The sequence below is a fragment of the Diceros bicornis genome, chromosome 3 (assembly GCF_020826845.1).
Source record: "Diceros bicornis minor isolate mBicDic1 chromosome 3, mDicBic1.mat.cur, whole genome shotgun sequence".
Taxonomy (NCBI): Eukaryota; Metazoa; Chordata; class Mammalia; order Perissodactyla; family Rhinocerotidae; genus Diceros; species Diceros bicornis.
The window spans coordinates 26,208,492-26,231,427 of record NC_080742.1 but is presented as its reverse complement, the minus strand read 5'-3'; the positions used below and the strand labels follow the sequence as shown (position 1 = coordinate 26,231,427).

General features: G+C 36.5%; 1 protein-coding gene across 10 annotated transcripts in view; it reads right to left on the bottom strand.

Moving 5' to 3' along the window:
• Nucleotides 1–22,936, bottom strand: part of ADAM22 (ADAM metallopeptidase domain 22) — a 215,805-nt gene that overhangs the window by 43,401 nt on the left and 149,468 nt on the right. For 9 of the 10 annotated variants that reach the window (XM_058524953.1, XM_058524944.1, XM_058524962.1 and 6 more), the window contains exons 10-17: nt 21,630–21,701; nt 20,611–20,777; nt 19,072–19,156; nt 17,415–17,505; nt 16,085–16,136; nt 11,638–11,737; nt 9,602–9,673; nt 3,163–3,255 (exon numbers count right to left, since the gene is read on the bottom strand). In XM_058524953.1, coding sequence (XP_058380936.1) covers nt 3,163–3,255; nt 9,602–9,673; nt 11,638–11,737; nt 16,085–16,136; nt 17,415–17,505; nt 19,072–19,156; nt 20,611–20,777; nt 21,630–21,701 — 732 coding nt within the window. The remainder of the gene's footprint in view (nt 1–3,162; nt 3,256–9,601; nt 9,674–11,637; nt 11,738–16,084; nt 16,137–17,414; nt 17,506–19,071; nt 19,157–20,610; nt 20,778–21,629; nt 21,702–22,936) is intronic. The other variant, XM_058524937.1, reaches the window with a different exon arrangement.

Here is a 22,936-nt window from a genome sequence, read left to right as displayed (position 1 = left end):
AAGAATTTGAAAGTTACATTTTGGCCTGACTTGCAAAAGTTAGATTTTCCGGCAAAGCTATTTCCTCCCATGCTTTCCTTTCCCTTCTCTCCTGCCTCATTTTTACATAGATCTATACCTTGGTCTTTTATTCTCTTCTAATGTTTCTATTATTTGTACTTGCGTAGGGGAGTTTTTTTTTTTTTTTCGTCTGTTTTCAACCACCTCAAATATTTCTTCTAAGTGTGGGAGTTGTACAAAAAATTTTTTAAGCTCATTGGATCTATAAATTGCAAGAGTATTCATTATAACATCACAAACAGATACATAAAGTTATCATTCTGCTCCTCTCCTCTTCAATCCCATTCTCCTTCCCTCTCCAAAATGTTAATATTTGGGGCTGGGTCTTCTATGTTCTTATCTCTGCTCACACAAATGAACACATTATTCAAGAGCCCCTCTACACTTTCATCTTCTCTCCTTTGCTCTCAATCCTCCAGGTATTTGAGTTTCCTGTTGTTCCTAGAACATGAACAGTACACTACCAACTCCAATCAGGATCCCACATATATTTTTAGAAGATCCAAACAAAATTTGTGTTCATTTATCAAGTATTTGCTAGGCATTAAAATGTGCCAGGTACTTTCTAGCCAGTGGCACGCAACGGAGAATAAAAGGTGGCACTTTCTAGCCCCTGGAAACTCAACGGAGAATAAAACACAAGAATCCTGTTCACAAGGAACTTACATTTTAGTGGGGGTAAGTAGGCCATAAAAATAAAGAAATAAACAAGATAATTTCATATACTCTGGTTCTCTTCCTCCTTGGGATTGGGGTAAGTCACCATTTCAGAACATCTAAGGCAGAAATACGAGCAGATTTAAGGTAGAGTTCATGTGAGAGTGTAAATGTTCAAGAAATGACAGGAAACAAAAGCACAGGGAAGGAGGACCTGCTCTAAGTGATAGGATACAGCAGTAAATAAACCAGCTCAAACCCCTGCCCTCTTGGAACTTACATACTAATGGAAGGAGAAAAATAACAGATAAGTAAATAAGCAGGAGCCTACAAATTATGGCTTAAGGGCAAAATTTGGTTTGGCCGCCTGTTTTTATAAGTAAAGTTTTACTAGAACAGAGTCACACCTATTTGTTCCTGTATTTTTGCTAGCTGCTTTCAACGGTAAAGTTGAGTAACTGAGACAGAGCCCTTATGACCCACAAAGCCTAAACTATTTACTATTTAGCTTTTTACAAAAAAAGTTTGCCAACTCTGACTGACAGATACATTATTACAAATATATGTAGAAAAAGAAGAGATACACGTGATTTCTCATCTTGTTCTTCTATTCCCCCTCCTCCATTCACTACCCTGCCTCTGGCTCCTCCAGAGGCGCAGGGTGGGGGTGAGAGTGGGAGGTGTGGGGTAGAGAAAGTGGCAAAAAAGATCTTACTAGACTGGTACAGCAGTAACTTATTTGTGGGAAAGCTAATGATGCCATTTTATTGTATGTATTTTAATTTTATTATTTTGTACTTGTTCCTTGAAACGATTATATCACAAAGAACCTAATTCTTAAATCAAAGAAAAAATGGCATAATTAAATGCATTTTACGGATGGGCAGACTTAAAACATCGAGGATTTAAATAAGCCATTGGGGATCCCTTGTTATAGCAGCTGGAGAGGCCAACAGAATAAACATTTGAGGTAGCCAAAATGAAAGAATGTCTGTTTCACATCTGGTTTAATCTTCCTTTTTTAGAGAGTGCTTTCAGAGATCTCTGCCAGTGCCTTGCCTATCTTTAAAAGCTGCCACAGACACAGTGGTAAAGTGCAAACAACAGAAATTACTGCCACCAAATCTGGATGTAACTGCACATCTACTCCTTACTGAATGAGCCTGGCAGGTTATTTCGCTTCCTTGAGACTGGGATTGCTCAATTGGAAAAATCAGGATAATAACGCCTACCCCAAAAGTGTGGTTGTGAGCATTATCTTTGACAGTGGTCTCAACTAGGAGTGATTTTTCCCCCAAGGGGACATCTGGCACTGTCTGGAGACATTTTTGGACGGCACAACTAGGAAGGGTGGTGCTTGCATCTGGAAGTAGAAGTCATGGATGCTCCTAAATATTCTACAATAAACAAAACACACCCTTACAACAAATTATCCAGCCAAAAATGTGAATTGTGCCAGCTTTGGGAAACGCAGATACAAGATGATATAAATTAAAAGAGCCTAGCACAGTCTCTGGCACACAGCAGATCCTTAACATGATAGGTTCACATTTCACTCTCCCTTAATTCATTAGACTAAAGTTAGTCAATCAGCAAAGAATCAGAAAGAGAATGCTGTGCACATTTATTCATTCATTCAACAAATATTTACTTAGAACCTGTACCAATTACTCTGTAAGCCCTTGGTTCTGCCTCCATAAAATGTACAGACTGAAAGAGACAGATATTAAACCTCAGAAATAATGTAGAATATTATAGAAGATTTTATATGAGAAGAGAAAAAAGAAATAGATTTCTTTGAAAAAGGTAAGCCTCAAATAACTGTTAGTCTTAATACAAAGGCTTAAGTATTTGGAGACAGGTATGAGGATGCTATTGAGAGGATGAAAACAGATAATGTGTGTAAAGATGCATTCTAAACTCTCATGCACAATAACACATGTAAGGTGTTATCATGTCTAAAAGTATAGCTCTTGCTCCCTCAATAGCTAAATCAAGAGATATACCAAGCTGAGCAGCAAGAAAAGAGGGATCTATTGAATATCCACATGGCTTTACCAAGAAAGGAAAAACATCATTCAAAGATTAGTAACACCTGGATCATTTAATGTGCATGCTCCTCAGGGAGGGAGCAGCGAGAGGACAAACTCCAGATATTACCAAGGTTCAGGCCCTAGCTTCCTGACTTCTTTGGCGTAAGACCCTCGGCAAAGAATTTCACTACTACATGCCTCAATGTTCTCATCTGTTAGATGAGAATAAAAATAGTAACCACACCTCACGAGATTTTGTGAGGATCCTGTAAAAGCAGCTGGCGCTTAGTCACTTTAATACAGTATATGTTGGATACTATTATTATTGTTACATTATATTTACCTGGCCTTGACGATTTAATAAAATATGTCCCCTCTTTTGTCAATTGGTCATTATCCAACATTTATTTACCTTGCACTTTTTACAACAAAGACCATCACTGCATTGAGAGTCTTGAGTCAAGGTACATTTCTTACAACACTCTGCTCCTTCAAGGGCACATTCCTAAGGAATATAAACATTTGCAAAATATCAGAAAATGGTGTCATTTTCCTGAAAGTACCAGGATATTTAAAAAAATAATGTATTGGCGGAGTGACGTCAGCATCATGGCGGAGTGAGCTTTCCCGTGAATTCTTCCCCCACAAGATACAACAAAAGTAACAGCCACAGACCAACAACGGAATCCCAGACAGTGAAAAGCTAGAGCGGAGGGATCCACACTGCCGCACATCTGAGAGCGGAACGTGCTGGGCCCCCGGAGGAAGTGGGGAGAGGTAAGGAGAACTCCGCTCCCTCCCCATCAGATCAGCGATCCGGTCCGCGCGGCTCCCAGAGAGGGGGGAGGGGCGGCCCTCGGCGGGAAACTGTAGCTCTTCGGGCTCTCTCAGCCAGTGGGAAACTCCCGCACAGAGGGCTCAGAGGGCTCAGAGGAGCCACAGGGCTACCATCAACATCTGAGCAACCCAGAGAGCTGATAAAGAGGGGCAAACGAGAAGCCTCCCACGTCAGGGACCCAGAGGGCAAAAGAGAGAGCTCCCCCCTCCCCGCAACCCGGAGTCTGCAGCTCGACCAGATCTAGCGGTCCGAGGCAGACCTGAATAAACTGGACTGGACCCGTGGATCGCAGTGGGGAAAAAAAACAAAACAAAACAAAACAAAACTGCGGATCGCAGCAGAAAAACTGGGGCAGAGCGCAGGGGGCTTAGACTACACAGCCCTTTACCACCAGACAGTGGCGGCAGGTGGAAATTGCAACCAGAGACTTCCAGGATGAGGAAAATCAAAACCAACACAGGAACCACAATGCAAAAATATATGAAATCACCAGACCAGAAACAAAATGACAAGCACCCAGAAATCAACCCCGAAGACACAGAAATCCATAAACTAAATGACAGAGATTTCAAAATAGCTATCATAAAAACACTCAACGAAATACGAGACAACACAAACAATTAAATGAGATTAGGAGTTTCTTCACAAAAGAGATTGAAATCATAAAGAAAAACCTATCAGTGCTGATGGAGATGAAGAACACAATGGAGGAGATAAAGGAGAATCTGAAATCTTTAAAGAACAGAGCTGACAATATGGAGGAAAGAATTAGTACTTTAGAGGATAGGAATACAGATATACTCCAGATGGAAGAAGAGAGAGAACTAAGACTAAAAAGAAATGAAGAAAGACTCCGAGAAATATCGGACTCTATTAGAAAATGTAACATAAGAATTATAGGTATTCCTGAGGGAGAGGAGAGGGAAAGAGGAACAGAGAGCCTATTCAAGGAAATAATAGCTGAAAATTTCCCAAATCTGGGGAAGGAGCAGGAAATACCAGTAAGCGAAGCCAACAGGACGCCTATATATATTAACAGACAAAGGCCTTCACCACGACACCTAGTGGTAAGGCTAGCCAGGGTCAACGACAAAGAAACAATATTAAGGGCAGCTAGACAAAAACAAAAAATAACGTACAAAGGAACTCCCATCAGGCTCTCAGCGGATTTCTCAACAGAAACTTTTCAGGCTAGAAGAGACTGGAATGATATATTCAAAATACTAAAAGACAAAAACTTTCAGCCAAGAATACTCTATCCAGCAAAAATATCCTTCAAATATGATGGAGAAATAGTAACTCTCCCAGATAAACAAAAGCTAAGGGAGTTCATGGCCACGAGACCGCCACTACAAGAAATACTCAAGAAGGCCCTCAGGCCTGAAAACAAGAAGAGAAAGGGAACACAAAGCTTGGAGTAAGGAGAAAAGTAGGTAGACAAAATCAGAGAAATAGTAGATCTTTACCGGAATAGGTTAGCAACCACTTAAATACTAAACTCAAAGATCAAAGGAAGAAATTCACCAAAAATAAATTTAACCTCATCACTGTAAACACACAGCCACAACACAAGATAGAATAAGGTATAACAAGAACGACTTAGAAGGGGAAGAGGAAAGTGACTGAATTGACTTAGTATAAGGAAATAGGAGGCTATCAGATAATGGACTATCTCATACAGAAGATTTTTCGCCCAAACCTCAAGGTAACCACTAAACAAATAATCAAATTAAAACCACATATGATAAACAAAGAGAAAACTAGAAGAATCATAAGACAGAACAACCAAACTGAATTGGCAGTCCAAAACAAATGGGACAAGAAACAAAGGAAATGCAAAAGAACCAGAAAATAAGTGACAAAACAGCAACATTCAACCCTCATATTTCAATAATTACCCTAAATGTAAATGGATTGAACTCTCCAATCAAAAGATACAGAGTGGCAGGATGGATTAAAAAGCAAGACCCAACAATATGCTGCCTTCAGGAAACACATCTTAGCACTAAAGACAAGCACAGGCTCAGAGTGAAAGGATGGAAGACAATACTCCAAGCTAATGGCAAACAAAAGAAAGCAGGTGTTGCCATACTCATATCAGACAAAGTAGACTTCAAGATAAAACAGGTTAAGAAAGACAAAGAAGGGAAATATATAATGATAAAAGGGACACTCCATCAAGAAGACATATCACTTATAAATATATATGCACCCAACATAGGAGCACCAATGTACATAAAACAACTATTAACAAACCTAAAAGGAGAAATCAACAACAACACAATAATAGTAGGGGATCTTAACACCCCACTTACAGCAATGGATAGATCATCCAGACAAAAAGTTAATAAAGAAATATTAGACTTAAATGAAAAACTGGACGAGATGGACCTAGTAGACATATACAGAGCACTCCACCCAAAAACAGCTGACTACACATTCTTCTCAAGCGCGCATGGAACATTCTCTAGGATAGACCATATGTTGGGAAACAAAGCAAGCCTCAATAAATTTAAGAAGATTGAAATCATAACAAGCATCTTTTCAGACCATAAGGCTATGAAACTGGAAATGAACCAGGAAAAAAAAACTGGGAAAGTGACAAAAATGTGGAGATTAAACAACATGCTACTGAACAACCAATGGATCATTGATGAAATTAAAGGAGAAATCAAAAACTATCTGGAAACAAACGAAAATGATAACATGCCATATCAAACCATATGGGACGCAGCAAAAGCGGTCCTGAGAGGGAAACTCATAGCGATACAAGCCCACCTTAACAAACAAGAAAAAGCCCTAATAGGCAACCTTAAATTACACCTAACAGAACTAGAAAAAGAAGAACAAACAAAGCCCAAAGCCAGCAGAAGGAGAGAAATAATAAAAATCAGAGCAGAAATAAATGATATTGAGACCAAAAAAACAGTAGAAAGGATTAATGAAACAAAGAGTTGGTTCTTCGAGAAGATAAACAAAATAGACAAACCCTTAGCCAGGCTAACTAAGAAAAAAAGAGAAAAGGCTCAAGTAAATAAAATTAGAAATGAAAGAGGAGAAATTACAACGGATACCATGGAAATACAGAGGATTATAAGAGAATACTATGAGAAACTATATGCCAACAAATTGGACAATCTAGAAGAAATGGATAAATTCTTAGACTTATACAACCTCCCAAAATTGAACCAAGAAGAAATGGAGAATCTGAATAGACCAATCACAAGTAAAGAGATTGAAATAGTAATCAAAAACCTCCCAAAAAATAAAAGTCCAGGACCAGAAGGCTTCTCCAGTGAATTTTACCAAACATTCAAAGAAGATTTAATACCCATCCTCCTCAAACTATTCCAAAAAATAGAGGAAGATGGAACACTTCCTGAATCATTCTATGAGGCCAACATCACCCTGATACCAAAACCAGACAAAGACAATACAACGAAAGAAAATTACAGGCCAATATCGCTGATGAACATTGATGCAAAAATCCTCAACAAAATATTGGCAAACCGAATACAACAATATATTAAAAAGATCATACACCATGATCAAGTGGGATTTATACCAGAGACGCAGGGATGGTTCAACATCCGCAAATCAATCAACGTGATACATCACATCAACAAAACAAAGAATAAAAACCACATGATCGTCTCAATAGACGCAGAGAAGGCATTTGACAAGATACAACATCCATTTATGATAAAAACTCTCAATAAAATGGGAATAGAAGGAAAGTACCTCAACATAATAAAGGCCATATATGACAAACCCACAGCTAACATCATACTCAACGGGGAAAGACTGAAAGCCATTCCTCTGAGAACAGGAACGAGGCAGGGCTGCCCACTCTCACCACTCCTGTTCAACATAGTACTGGAGGTTTTGGCCAGAGCAATTAGGCAAGAAAAAGGAATAAAAGGAATCCAAATAGGTAACGAAGAAGTGAAACTCTCACTATTTGCAGATGACATGATTGTATATATAGAAAACCCTAAAGAATCTGTTGGAAAACTGTTAGAAACAATCAACAACTACAGCAAAGTTGCAGGGTACAAAATCAATCTACAAAAATCAGTCGCATTTCTATATGCTAATAATGAACTAACAGAAAGAGAGCTCAAAAAGATAATACCATTTACAATTGCATCAAAAAGAATAAAATACCTAGGAATAAATCTTACCAAGGAGGTGAAGGACCTATACAATGAGAACTACAAGACATTATTGAGGGAAATCTACGATGACATAAAGAAATGGAAAGATATCCCATGCACGTGGATTGGAAGAATAAACATAGTTAAAATGTCTATATTACCTAAAGCAATCTACAGATTCAATGCAATCCCAATCAGAATCCCAATGACATTCTTCACAGAAATAGAAAAAAGAATACTAAAATTTATATGGGGCAACAAAAGACCCCGAATAGCTAAAGAAATCCTAAAGAAAAAGAACAAAGCAGGAGGCATCACAATTCCTGACTTGAAAACATACTACAAAGCAATAGTAATCAAAACAGCATGGTACTGGTACAAAAACAGACACACAGATCAATGGAACAGAATTGAAAGCCCAGAAATAAAACCACACATATACGGACAGCTAATTTTCGACAAAGGTGCTAAGGACATGCAATGGAGAAAGGAAAGTCTCTTCAATAAATGGTGTTGGGAAAACTGGACAGCCACATGCAAAAGAATGAAAGTGGACCATGTGCTATCGCCATTCACAAAAATTAACTCAAAATGGATCAAAGACCTGAAGGTGAGACCTGAAACTATAAAACTCATAGAAGAAAATATAGGCAACACACTATTTGACATTGGGTTTAAAGGAATCTTTTCGGATGACATGCCTACCCAGACTAGGGAAACTAAAGAAAAAATAAACAAGTGGGACTTTATCAGACTAAAGAGCTTTTATAAGACAAATGAAACCAGAATCAAGATGAACAAACAACCAACCAGCTGGGAGAGAATATTTGCAAAACATACATCTGACAAGGGGTTGATCTCCATAATATATAAAGAACTCACACAATTGAACAACAAAAAAACAAACAACCCGATCAAAAAATGGGCAGAGGAAATGAACAGACACTTCTCCAAGGAAGATATACAGATGGCCAATAGGCACATGAAAAGATGCTCAACATCACTAATCATCAGGGAAATGCAAATCAAAACAACACTAAGATACCACCTCACGCCCGTTAGAATGGCTATAATCACCAAGACAAAAAACAACAAATGTTGGAGAGGATGTGGAGAAACAGGAACCCTCATACACAGCTGGTGGGAATGCAAATTGGTGCAGCCTCTATGGAAAACGGTATGGAGATTCCTCAAAGAATTAAAAATAGAGATGCCCTATGATCCAGCCATCCCACTACTGGGAATCTATCCAATGCACCTGAAATCAACAATCCAAAGAGGCTTATGCACCCCTATGTTCATTGCAGCATTATTCACCATAGCCAAGAAGTGGAAGCAACCTAAGTGTCCCTCGACTGACGATTGGATTAAGAAAATGTGGTATATATATACAATGGAATACTACTCAGCCATAAAAAAAGACAAAATCGTCCCATTTGCAACAACATGGATGGGCCTGGAGCGTATTATGTTAAGTGAAATAAGCCAGAAAGAGAAAGACAAACACTGTATGATCTCACTCATATGTGGAATATAAACCAACACATGGACAGAGAAAACTGGACTGTGGTTACCCGGGAAGTGGGGGTGGGGGGTGGGCACAAGGGGTGAAGGGAGTCATATATGGGGTGATGGACAAACAAAAATGTACAACCCAAAATTTCACAATGTTAGAAACCATTAAAATATCAATAATAAAAAAAAAAATAATGTATTACCTCACAGTAATAATCTTTCTTCCACACATCCTATAAAATTTCCAGACATAACACTTGCTCTGTATGTCTCAGTGTGTGGACCTGGAACGACCCTGAATAACCTCAAAAAAAAACTGACCAAAACACCCAGAGACTTACCGTTGGAGTCCCACAGTCACACTCCTCTCCAGTTTCAATGAAGCCATTGCCACACTCAGGAGGATCGAGAAGCTGTGGGAGGAAAACCAAAAACGGAACTAAAATACAGAAAAGTCAACATCAAAGACCTTATGAGAGACCATAAGTTCCACACCTACACATCTGGCATACCTGTCAATCACTTCAAAATATATTTTTATCTTCCTAAACTTGAAAGCATGACTTTAGAACTTTATAACTGGGGACTTTAGAACAGAAGTGTCTACCTCTGTTTCCATTTCAGTTTTAACCATATTTACATATATAACATACATATCAAGTAGAGTCTGGTAAATGCCACCAAAATAAAAGATGATCTAGCTATTGACTAAAACCAACTGACTCCCAAAATTTCATTTGAAACAGGAAGGAAGGGATTTGGAGTCAGGAAGTCTGGATTCAAATCTTGGCTCAGCTACTTATCTTGGGCTTGTCTTCTCAGAGCCCCAGGGTTTTAATATTTAAAACAGCAATAATAATAATAACATTAGTGCCCATCTACATCAGAAATTGTTGTGAGGATCAAGTTCAATCATCTGTGAAAAGCCCTTTACTAACTGTATCTCCTTGTGAAACAGAAAGTTATTTCATAGACAGGAAAACATCACAAAAATCAATAAATCCATTGATTTATTTAACATAAAACATAGTTCCTCCATTAACATAGCTTTGAAGAGAAGAACAATAACAATGTGCCTCAGAGATGGAAGTAATTTTGGCCTGTACAAGAGTACATTTTAAGCCACTTATTTCTTAACTCTCCATCAATTTTATTACCTTTTGAGTATAACTTATTTTACGGTGATAGGAAAAATAAATAAACAGTTGCTCTGTTCCAGATATATAATATTCATTCAGAAGTTCATCAAAGTTTACGTATTATAGAATGAAAATGAGCACACACCTATCAACATACACACACACACAAATACACTTTCTTAACTAGAGGGAAAAAACAAAATAAAGCAACAACAAAACAACAACAAAAATCCCCACCTGATTTCAAATACTTTCTCTTCACCTACAAAAGAATCAACTCATCTCTAGGTGTCATTTTCAGTTGAAAAAGAGATTATAAGAAATAAGACAGCTTTGAAAGCCAACACTAAAACTTATTCAGATGAAAACACTTATTCTTTTACTCTGAGTTTAGAATAATGTTATTTTGGTAAAAAAACTTGAATTATAGCAATAGGGATTAAGTTCAAATATCCCTTCTGAAGCTATTGGAAAGAAGTCTTAAAATTGTCAATTTGCTTTTCAATGCAATATGATGCATTTCCTAAATTCCACTGGAGTGAACAGAGAACGAAACAAGGTACATGATTACAAAGGCAAGGCCACGTATCGCAGTGGTGCACGAAGCACATCACAGTTCACATAATTAACAAGGACAAAGACTTCTTTAACATGCGAAGTCTTGCAAGTGCATGAGGAAGACTTGCTTTCTAGTCAGTAACCAGAGGATGCTCCACAAATTGTAAAACCCTCTGACAAAGTTTAAGTACAGAGAGACTTTCTCCTTTTCTGCTTTAAGCAGACTTGGTTTTCATATTGAAAAATATTTGTAATTTTAATCACACTGCTCATTCTGAAAGGCAGAGGTATGGAGTAACGAGGGGGAGATATGTCCCCCTTTCCATCAGTATGAGCTGTGATTAGGTATCCAAAGGAAAAAAAAAACACATTAAGAAAATGAAAAAGAAAGGCAAAATGAAACCATTTTCGTAAGCTAACCCTGAACCGTCATTTGCCCATGTAAAAAGAAAATGGACATTCTTCAGAAAGCAAACGCTCATTTCTATCTGCTTTTTACTTCCATCAGAATAGCCCCAAATGCCCAAGATTAAAGCTGATTTGAAAATGCAGATATTTAGCATATCTAGAATATGTACATATAAGCCAAGTTGAAATGCTCTCTTTTATAAGACACAATGACTGAAAATTTGCGTTTGTAATATTTTAGAAAGATTAATAACTCTGATCACACTTATTACCTTAGAAGGTTTGTTGAAAAGGCAGGCACCACCTCCACTATTCAGGAAATCATGATACTCTTCAATGTTACACTGGGTGAATTTTTTAGGAAGATAATAGCTATAAGAGAGAAGAAAAGCAATAGCTGGGTACAATTTCAGTCTCCTTTGTTTATATTTAGTCTTAAAATGGAACACTGTTAAAATTGTACATTATTCTTAAAAATCAAATAATAAAAAATTTCACTTATGTACAATATTTGCATTCCATCTGTAAGAGTTTTATTCAATAAGTATATTTCTAAATTCTTCATTTGGTGACTAATGGTGACTATGGGTTGCTCATTACTTGCACACCCAGTCAAAGGAAACACACACATAGAGTTCCTGTAATTTCGATTAAAGAGAGTTAGGAATAATTTATTTCATAATGAATCTTTCCTAAATATTAAAACTGGGATGGAACCCAAACTGCAAAGTATTCTGCAAAATAACTGACCTATAACATTAATGTGTCAAGGTCATGAAAGTCAAAGAAAGACTGAGGAACTGTTAAAGACTGAAGGAGGCTAAGAGACATAAAAACTAAATGTGATGCCTGATTCTGAACCTTTTGCTAAAATTACATTATTGAAACACAGGGCCAATCTTGAATGAGGGCTAAGAATTAGACGACTTGATTGGTTGTATTGTGGTTCTGTAGGAGGATGTCCTTGTTTGTAGAAACGCACACTAAGGTGTTTAGGGTGATGGGCACCAAGTTAGCAACTTCGGATTTAGGAACAAAAAGGTTCTCTGTTACTATTCTTGCAACTTTTCAAGTTTCAGATTGTTTCAAAATACAAGAAAAGAAAAATGTATACCAAACAAAAGTAATAAAGGGTCAATAGAAAAAGAAACTTGGCTATAGAGCAATTTGGCAATATGCATTAAGAACCTTCAAAATGAGAAATATCCTTAAATCTAGTCATTCTTTTAGAAATTTTTCTTGTGGAAATAATTAGCTATGTGTACAAAGATGTCTGAACAAAGATATTTATTGTAGCACAGTTTATAATAGCAAATTACATGAAAATAACCTAAATGTTCAATAGTAAGAAAAATGTTAACTAAACCATGATATATTAATAAAATAGAATACCATGTAGTTATTAATAATCATGGTGTTGAAGAATGAAGACTCAGAAAAATGCTGACTATATAACGTTAAGTTAAAAAACGAATAAAGAGGGGCCGGCCCAGTGGCATAGCAGTTAAGTTTGCTTTAACCTTAAGTTGCTTTAAGCCTACCACCCAGCCAATTTTTTAATCACCTTCCCCTGTAATCCATACTACATATCTCTGCCAGAGTTATCAAATTTAAATAGGGCTTTCTCCAAGTTGCCTCTTTATTCTACTGGCCAAATCCTGAGATGGCTCCCTACTGTTAAAGAAGAAAGTCACTAACTCTTAGTGTTGGACCCTTAGAAGTCAAAGTCCAGTTCAGCCCTTGCCCTGGAAAGGCACCCTCAGGAGTCTCAGGCTAGCCCAGCCTCCTGCCCACTGCACAGCTGGGAGCTCAGTCTGCTTTCCAACACCGACAGGAAACCCATTCCCTCACAGGGAAGCTCTTTTTATAAATGCACAGTTGATATTTGTGGACTGCTCTTACCTCCACTGTGCCCCATCTGACTTCCTGTACCTGCCGCACACAGTACAGTCTGTGTTGTTAACTGTATCAAATAAGACTAATTCCTCTACCATACCACTGCCCTGCAAATATCTGAAAGAAGATATCATGTCTCTTCCTAGGCTCTGCCCCAAAACTTCTTTTTTGCAGGATAACATACCTATTATAGTCAATGCAGTCTTAAAATTTTAATTTTTATACCTTTAAATAGGACTGGTATTCATTTCAACAATACTTTCCAACATTTGGCAGTACAGAGGAACTTCAGAAAGAAGAAATGGAAGGGAATTTACCCAGGGAAAACATATGTCCATAATTAGATGTTAGATGATATTTGGCACAGATTAAATTATATATAACGTCATACCAGACAATGTTTTATGTAAAGAGCTTTTCTTTTGCATGCATCTATGTGATGTAAGAAGAGTTCCAATGCAAAGAGCTATACATATCTGAGTGTCATCATTTGATTTTGCTACAGGTTATGCGTAGTGCTAGGCAGATTGTCTATAAAATTTTATTTTTAATAGTTAATCAGAATAGTCAATTATAATACACAACATAGCTTTTAAAAGACAATAACCTCTAGCACAGAATTTAGTAATTGTTAGAAAATTGCATCTATAGAAAAGGACTTTTATCATTTCCTTTTACTACTAAGCAGAAAGTCCAAAGATATTTTGAAAAATATTTTAAACACGTGTTTGCATGTACATTTCCCCCATCATTTATTTTCCTTGTCATACATATCTTGGGAGTTCAAAATTCAAACATAATCATAAATATTTATTGAAAATCAAGTCTGTACAAGAGATTATGGTGTGAGGTCTGACAAAAATATAATTAGTGTAAGATGTAATCCTCAAAAATTTACAACTAATTGGTGAGGGGAAGCATAAGGACACACAGAATTAAATTATAATGCAGGAGTTAAAAACTATAATAAATCTCAAATGGGTAGAAATGTGGTTAGATAGAGAAAACTGAGAATTCCAGATGAAGGGAATTTATTGAAGAAATCAAAAGAGGCTGGAAATCCACATACAATTATGGTGAGCAAATTTTTAAGAAGCTGAAAATCCATGTAGGATTATGGTTAGCAAATTAAAAAAGCTGGAAACCCAAGTACAATTCTAGTAAGCAAACAGATCATGAATAGTAGTGGAAAATGAGATTTGCAAATGAGAATAAAGAAAGATTATGGACATCTAAATACTGGAGGAAGGAATCTGAACCTTATTCTTTAAACAATAGAGACTCACAAAAGTTCTGAGCAGGAAAATGACATGATCTGTGTGTGACACATGAATCCACATGCATTAAGAGGATGGAGAGGGCCGGCCCCGTGGCTTAGTGGTTGGGTGCATACCCTTCGCTGCTGGCAGCCCGAGTTCGGATCCCGGGCGCGCACCGATGCACCACTTCTCCGGCCATGCTGAGGCAGTGTCCCACATACAGCAACTAGAAGGATGTGCAACTATGACATACAACTATCTACTGAGGCTTTGGGGAAAAAAAAGGAGGAGGATTGGCAATAGATGTTAGCTCAGAGCCAGTCTTCCTCAGCAAAAAAAGAGGAGGATTAGCACGGATGTTAGCTCAGGGCTGATCTTCCTCACAAAAAAAAAAAAGAGAGAGAAGGATGGAGAAATTGTGCGGTATACATTCAATGAAGAGGAGCTATATATTATCAGCATCATGGAATCTCACAAAGATAAAGTTGACCAAAATAAGCAAGTCATAGAAGACATACATATAGTATGACGCCTTTCATATAAATTGAAAACATGCAAAGCAATGTTATGTATTACCTCAACACACACAAATATACTCAATAAAAGTATAAAAAAAGGACTTGCGAATGATAGGAACCAAATTCAAAGATGGTGGTTACCTTCACTGGGGCTGGGGACCAATGACAGAGAACGCAAAGAAGATTTAACTACGTAGGCAGTGTTTCATTTTTTTAAGCTAGGTGATGTATACAAATGTTCACTCTTTTATTCTGTATACCTTTTCAATTATGATGGAAGTGGTGTTCAGGATCGGAGAGAGAGAATCTGAAACCTGCCTGAGTATCTGGAATGTCACTGAAATAATAAGAGCACAAGATGATAAAAGTTTAAAATAAGGGGGTAGTGATGAGCTTGGCATTAAAGGAATGGTTGTAAAATTTATTTAGAAAGAGTAAAAGAGAGGTGCCAGATACTGTGTGAAGGGTAAGACAGTATAAACATGAAACCTTTTCTCAAAAGAGCAGATTGTGCACATCACTCCCTACTCCTTGTTCAGTGACATACCATTGGTAGCTTGGAATCAGCCATTGTGGGAGTATTTACACCACAGGCTTCTACCTACGGGAGAAGGTTGCTAGAAATCTGAGAAAGCTACAAATCGAGGCTCTTTTCTTGTTTTGTTTTTTTTTCCCCAGAGTCAGCTTACCAGCACAAGACTGTTTATAACCCGTTTAATAAGAATTAAAGAAGATAAAAGGAAAGGGAATTAGTAGGTAAGCCATCAAGAACAAAGTTCTTCCTCATTTCTTACATTTCTAGCCTAGATTCAAGGCTAAAAAAGTCTTTGATCTACTAGCTTAATTGACATCGATTGTTTTCATAAATAAGAGACTATTTTGTGAAAATATTTTACATACGAAGCCATTGAGAAAATCTACTTCGGATTTTCTCGGCAATGCCTGTGATGAGCTTCCATGCACTAAGTTCTTGAGTGTCATACTCCTAAGACAACAGCACAGCACAGAAAAGAAAAGTGAGTTGTTTTCAAAAAGAAGTGGCTCACCCGGTGTCTCCCATTATGCATCCAGACCATGTGTCCTCACATTTACACTCGCCTAAGAGAAAATGAATACATACACGTTTTTACAAAGTGAAAACAGGTGTGTTAGAATGGTTCCTCTTTTAAAAAGTATATCTTCACTTTATTCCTTATATACTTTTAAAAAAGTAATACCTGCTTTATAATCTTCCTTATATTTTAAATTTTCTATGCAATGCATTACAACAAAAGTCTACTTTGACCCTATCAAGATTATTTAATTTTTACTAAAATAAAATCTTTCAATATTTTAACAAGTGGACATATTTTTAAAGCATTCCCTTAAAATGGCTTAACAAATACCAATGAAATAGTGACACGCCATTATAGAATTCTGGTTTCATCGGCCTTTACGGGAATTCTTACAATTTCTTGTCCATTTTTAAAACCTCTGCACCAAGGCCGGGGGTAGAAGGTATAGTATATTGGTTAAGCAGAAGGGCTTCAGAATCAGAAATACCCAGGTTCAAAACCTGGGCTTGCCATTTAATATATATGTAATCTTGGAGGCATTACCCTTTTAAGATCCATTCACCTTATCTGTAAAGTAGGGCTAGTAATGAGTATCTTGCAGGATTATCTTGAGGATTAAATAACTATCTAGATATAGATAATACTGGCATTCAATTATCTGTCCCATTATAAATAGGACATATATATTCCATATAATGGGTACTCCATAAATGGTAATAACCATTACTAATATAAACAATAATATTTATAATATTTGTTATTAAAGTAATAAAATAAACATGGTTATAATCAACTTACTCCCAATACACAATTTTTGACCATTCCTGGTGAAGTAACTTTACCCATTTGGGAAAACATAGTCTTCATAGATGCTAAACCTAGCATATTTTACTAGGTCCATATTTTACTAAGCCTTTTATCAGGTGTCATCCTGGCAGGCAAGTTCTACCTCTGTGGCCACACTAAGAGATGTTTTAAATAAACCATAATATAACAGTACGCCTCAAACCTATATGCTAGGATTCTCTATGAGACGATTTAATATTACCAAACTGAGCTTATTTGTCCTTTTTTAGGTTAAATTCAACTATGAATTTATCATAGCTTTAAATGTTTATTAAACATGGAGAACTTTTCATCTGTAATGTAAACATTACATTGTATTACTTTTGAAAAAATATTTTGTGACCTGGCTATTTATCTTATACTATCACCCAAACTCTTTTGATCAAGCAACTGAATTAAAGAATCTCATTCTCCCAAATATTTTACAGATAGTCTATCTTAAATACAACTAAACCACACGCGTATTTAAACTTACCACTTGCTAACTTTCTTTTGTCTGAGATAATACCAATATTATGGGCTAATGACTGGGCAAGTGTAACCGCCATTAAATCAGTTTTCCCAAACTGAAAAACAAAAGCAAAAATAAAATACGTGTAAATGCAAATTATCCTTTAAGATGGGCCAGAAAAAAAAGTGACAATATAATCGAAAATAAGTAATTTCTAAGCATTTTTTTAGCAGAGGTTAAACAGATAATAGCTAGTGTTGAACTATTAAGCATTTGGGAAGAAGTGGTAAGAAATAAATGCATGTTTGATTAAGTCTTAAAGGGAAGACTAAAAGCCAGGGAAACGTCAACTTTTGGGTTTGGAAACTTAAATCTAATACTGAGTCCAAATTTCACCAGTGATATTCCTGAGAAACTTGATACTTGTATATAATTAAACCAGTCTTTTGGATAATACAAAATAAAAATAAACGTGTAAATTATCTGGAACTCTTTCATCTTTGTGTGTCAACTTGCACTCCTAAAATTTCCCCCAAGTTGAATACATGTGGCTTCAGAAAACAAATGGTATGAGTAACAGGAAGTGGTGATGATCTTTGGCCAAAAGAAATTTGAGAAGATCTAAGGATATTTTTTTCATATAGCCTCCCAAAGATTCAAGTATTTTTTTTTTTTTCAACTATTTCTATCAGGTTTAGTGCCTTAAGGGTAGAAGGAACCCTTTGGAAAACCTAGTCTATTGTTTTTCTCCAAAAATTTGTCAAATATTGACGAAGAAAGAAAATCTCCAATTGGGTGTTAGGCAGTGAGCCAATGCTTCAGGTAACTACTCAATTTTCCGGAAAATCAGTCAAAGTGATAAACAGGGCCTATTTACAATGATGGTAAAAGTCAAGACCAGCCCTGGTGGTCTAGTGGTTAAGATTCAGCGCTCTCACCACCCTGGCCTGGGTTCATTTCCCAGTCAAGGAACCACACCACCCATCTTTTGGCTGCTGTGATGCTGAAAGCTATGCTGCCGGTATTTCAAATACCAGCAGGGTCACCCCTGGTGGACAGGTTTCAATGGAGATTCCAGACTAAGACAGATTAGGAAGAAGCACCTGGCCATCACTTCCAGAAAAATTGGCCATGAAAACCCTATGATAGGGGCCGGCCCCATGGCTTAGCGGTTAAGTGCGCGCGCTCCGCGGCCCGGGTTCAGATCCCAGGTGCGCACCGACGCACCGCTTCTCCGGCCATGCTGAGGCCGCATCCCACATACAGCAACTAGAAGGATGTGCAACTATGACATACAACTATCTACTGGGGCTTTGGGGGAAAAAAAGGAGGAGGATTGGCAATAGAGGTTAGCTCAGAGCTGGTCTTCCTCAGCAAAAAGAGGACGATTAGCACAGATGTTAGTTCAGGGCTGATCTTCCTCACACAAAAAAAACCCTATGATAGCAGGTCGCTAGGAGTCAGAATTGACTCAATTACTCTAAGTAGAACATAAACAGAATTATCAGATAGTATCTTCCATTATTTCCGTCACTGGTCATTTACAGTAACCATACTGGTTGTTAATAACACAACCTAACATTTGGAAAACATGGAATACTGAGAAGTTATCTCTTAAAAATATTAGGAAAACCTTTTCAGCCGTCATGCCACTTTGTACTGTACAGATGTTCACACCTACTTCATTCACGCCGCCTCCCTGCAGCAACGAGCAAATCCCACCAACATAAGCTGCCCCGCTCCGGCTACTCTCAAATTGACTCCCCCTTTTAGAAAAGGAAATGAAAAATGCTTACTGCTCACAGTTCACATATCATAGCACCTCTCATTATTAATTTACTGCATTTATTTCCTCATTGCACATAACACTTCTGTACTATATATTCCTGAGGTAAAAGAGGAATATGAAAATTGTTTACACACATAACCAAAGGAAAAGGTTTCTGAGGGATGTTTCCCCACATGATCAATAAATATCTTAAATAGAACTATACCTATTAAAAAAATTACTAATATGATGGACTCAGAGAAGCATACAAAAATCACTTCTGTGGTATTTCTGCCAAAAATGCATGACTTGAATCTCATAATGAGAAAACACCAGACATTTCCACAATGAGCAACAGTCTATAAAATAACTGACCTATAACTCTTCAAAAATGGTCACCTCAAAATAGACAAAGAAAGGCTGAGGAAATCTTTCAGATTAAAGGGGACCAAAGAGACATGAAAATTAAATGCAATGTGTGATCCTGGATGGGGGGGCGGGCGATGTGTGGAGAATTAGCTATAAAAGACATTATTGAAACAATTAGTGAAATTTGAATATAGACTGTAGATTAGATAAAAGTATTATACAAATGTTAAATTTTCTGGTTTTAATAATTTACTATGATTACATAAGAAAATGTCTTCAGTCTTTATTAATAAAGGCCCAGCAGGTAAATGTCTCCAACTTACTCTCAAATGGTTCAGGAAAAAAAATTTGATAGATAGATGAATGGATGAAAGGAAGAAAGAAAGGAAAGGACAGAAAAAGGATAAAAGGAAAAAACTCATAAAACAAATGGGACAAAATGTAAACAACTGATGAATCTGGGTAAAGGGCATAGAGCATTTTCTTGTAGGATTCTTGCAAGCTTTCTGTAAATTTGAAATTATGTAAAAATAAAGTTACCCAAAAGATACACTCTTTTACTTCCATTTATAATTTTCTTCAACAGCTCTGACTTCAGATGATTGGTTTTTAAAATGCTACTATATATAACTTGCTATTACATCAAATATGCATGTTACAAAAAAAAACCTAAAAGAGTGAGAAAAAATAAAAAATAAACTCCAGAAATACCAAGCTCTCACCTTAAAGCAAAAACAAAGATAAAATTAACATTTAAAAAATAGCAACTTTAAAGAATATAATTAATCTGTTGTTAAGAATACTCTTTATGAGTATTAACTGTACTTTTATTCAGTAAATGCTCTGATTAAATCTCTTGAAAAATTAAATGAAATATACATGCAAAATAAAATAAATCAAAATTAAACCTCAAATTTTCATGACATTTTCAAACAATTTATACTTTAAAACTTCTTCCAAATCTATCTTCCATGTCAAATCCTAATTGCATTATGTAGTAGGAAGGATACATCTCAGTCACAAGTAATAGAGCATTCAACACGGAACTAAAAAAAGTAATAAATAATTACAAAAGTTACGTACGAAAAAAGGTGAACCGCATCACTTTTCTCTTTGATAAAATCCCTCCTGTATTTCATAAACTCACGTAGGGTGATCAATGGATTTTCAGATATGGCAAACTTGTTGTCAGCTGCCCAGGTTTCCATGGCAACCAATACTATCCTTGTCTTAAGTTGGTCTTTATAAATCTAGTATATTAACAAAATGAACACGCCAGCTGTACATGTGGTAAAATCAGATGATTTATGAACAGGATTACAAAGCTCCTTTTACGGAAACTCCTTGAGTTTTAGTTAAATGTAAGAAACTTTACTATTTTTAAGAGAGAGAATTATTTTTCTAATTTACATGCATTTTTCTTAGCAGAGAATCAAAGCAGTAAACAGTACCAAGTAGGACTCAAAGAACAGCACTAGTTAGAAACGAAAGGTCACTTTTTGACAAACACTTTCACCCTTATTCAAGGCTCCCCTAAGTCCATTTTCTGACACCCTAGACAAAGAATTCATGCATTCTTGAGTTCCCCTAGCAAAAAGTGGAACAATGAAGACTCTCCAAAGAAATAATTTCTATACAACCTGACTGGCCCCGATTAAACTCATAGAGAAGACATTGGCACTGCCTTATCGAGGGAAGATTTGAAAGAAGGCACTGTAGAGTTATTTAGTTGCATCATTCCCATAGCACTAGGTGCTTTTTTGAAAAAGGCACAGCTGTTATACTGCTTTTCCATTGTTAGACATACACTGTGAATATCTTTGTTAGGGACTATGACTCAACCTTTTCTTTTCCAATGTGAAAAATTCAGGAAGGAATTCCAGGCATAAATCTGTGGGTAACTTTGACCACTTCCTTTTATCATCTTCCCAGTCAGAGATCAAAGTCAATAAAGTCAACTGCAAGGTTACCAGGGACTTATGGGACACCCTGGCTAAAGTTCACTTCAGAGTAGTGAAAATATAAAAACCCTATTATCCATTCTATTAGCAATCAGGAGATAAAATTCCTCTCTGGCAACATTGAATCGGGTTGATACTTACTAAATCCGCCATGTTCACCACAGATTTCGCATACGTATTGGTGTGTACAACTGAAAGCCGATGTTTTTTAAACTGAAAGCAAAAGAAAACAAGTGGAGGGCTTTCAAAGTCATCAGCAAATAATCACCTCAGCTGAGAAAACATGAAAGATCTCCAAGGCTTTCTGTAAAAATTGTACAAGTTGAGGTCTTCATATGCTATGTAATCTGAGGCAAGGCTCTTAAAGCTTTGAGGCCTCAGTTTACTCATCTGCAAGATGAAATAAAAAATACCTATTCCATTTATTTTACAAGTTTATTTTTATCACATGATTTTTATTCAAAAATGATAAAATGATAACAATGTTAAAACACATGAAAGTTGTCTATGAATTGCAAGACATACAAATACAAGTAGAGTCAAAGCCGGAAAAAGTGAATCTAAATACTACTAAAAGTATAAAAATTTGTAAGTTCTACAAAACTTGTTCATTAAGAGGAAGAAAGCCCTAAGGGTCACAAAGAGGTGGCTTATAAGGCTAGATGTGGACCACATATATCTTCTGTTTGGCCTCAATGCTGTTTTAAAAATCAGGAAATATCATATAAAACCTAGTTTGTAGCTTCATTTAAAATTAGCATTCCCACATGGTAATAATTGGCAAGCACTGAGAAGCAGCTGCTCCCATGAGACAGGCCATGTGACTTCTCTTTTGCCACAGGCCTCACCCCTCCCTATTGTTTTATACCTGGCTCACTTCACTTGTGTTATCTGCCTACAGGTAGATGTCTACAGACATCTGAATTTGTGATATCCTAAACTGTCCAAAATATATGTCCTTGCAACTTATTTTTATTTTGTAAAAATCTCAGGGAATAGTAACATTCACTGAATTTGAATAGGTAAAAGACAAAACTTAGTCCTAGCCCGAACAAGAAAGAAGTACTCAATCTGGATTGTATTATTATTATTATTATTATCAACATTAATCATTAAAATTGGTATTATTTGTTTAATCATATATAAATAAATGACATATTTTCCATCAAATAAATCATTCAAAGTAAATTAAAATGTATTGCACCTGAAATTAAATAAAATTCAGCAGTGTTTATCACTGAACATTTTTAGTTTAAAACTGTGGTTACATGGAACAATTAGCATTATAACTCATGCTGTGCTGTGAATGTAACCACCCTGACTGCAACATGCCCATGAATTGAACATATTCCTGAATTGAACATAAACAATTGACTCAATAAAAAAGAAGTTTTGCTAGGTTCTCAACCTAAAAATCTTCACTGCTTTGCTATATAAGCTTTTCCATA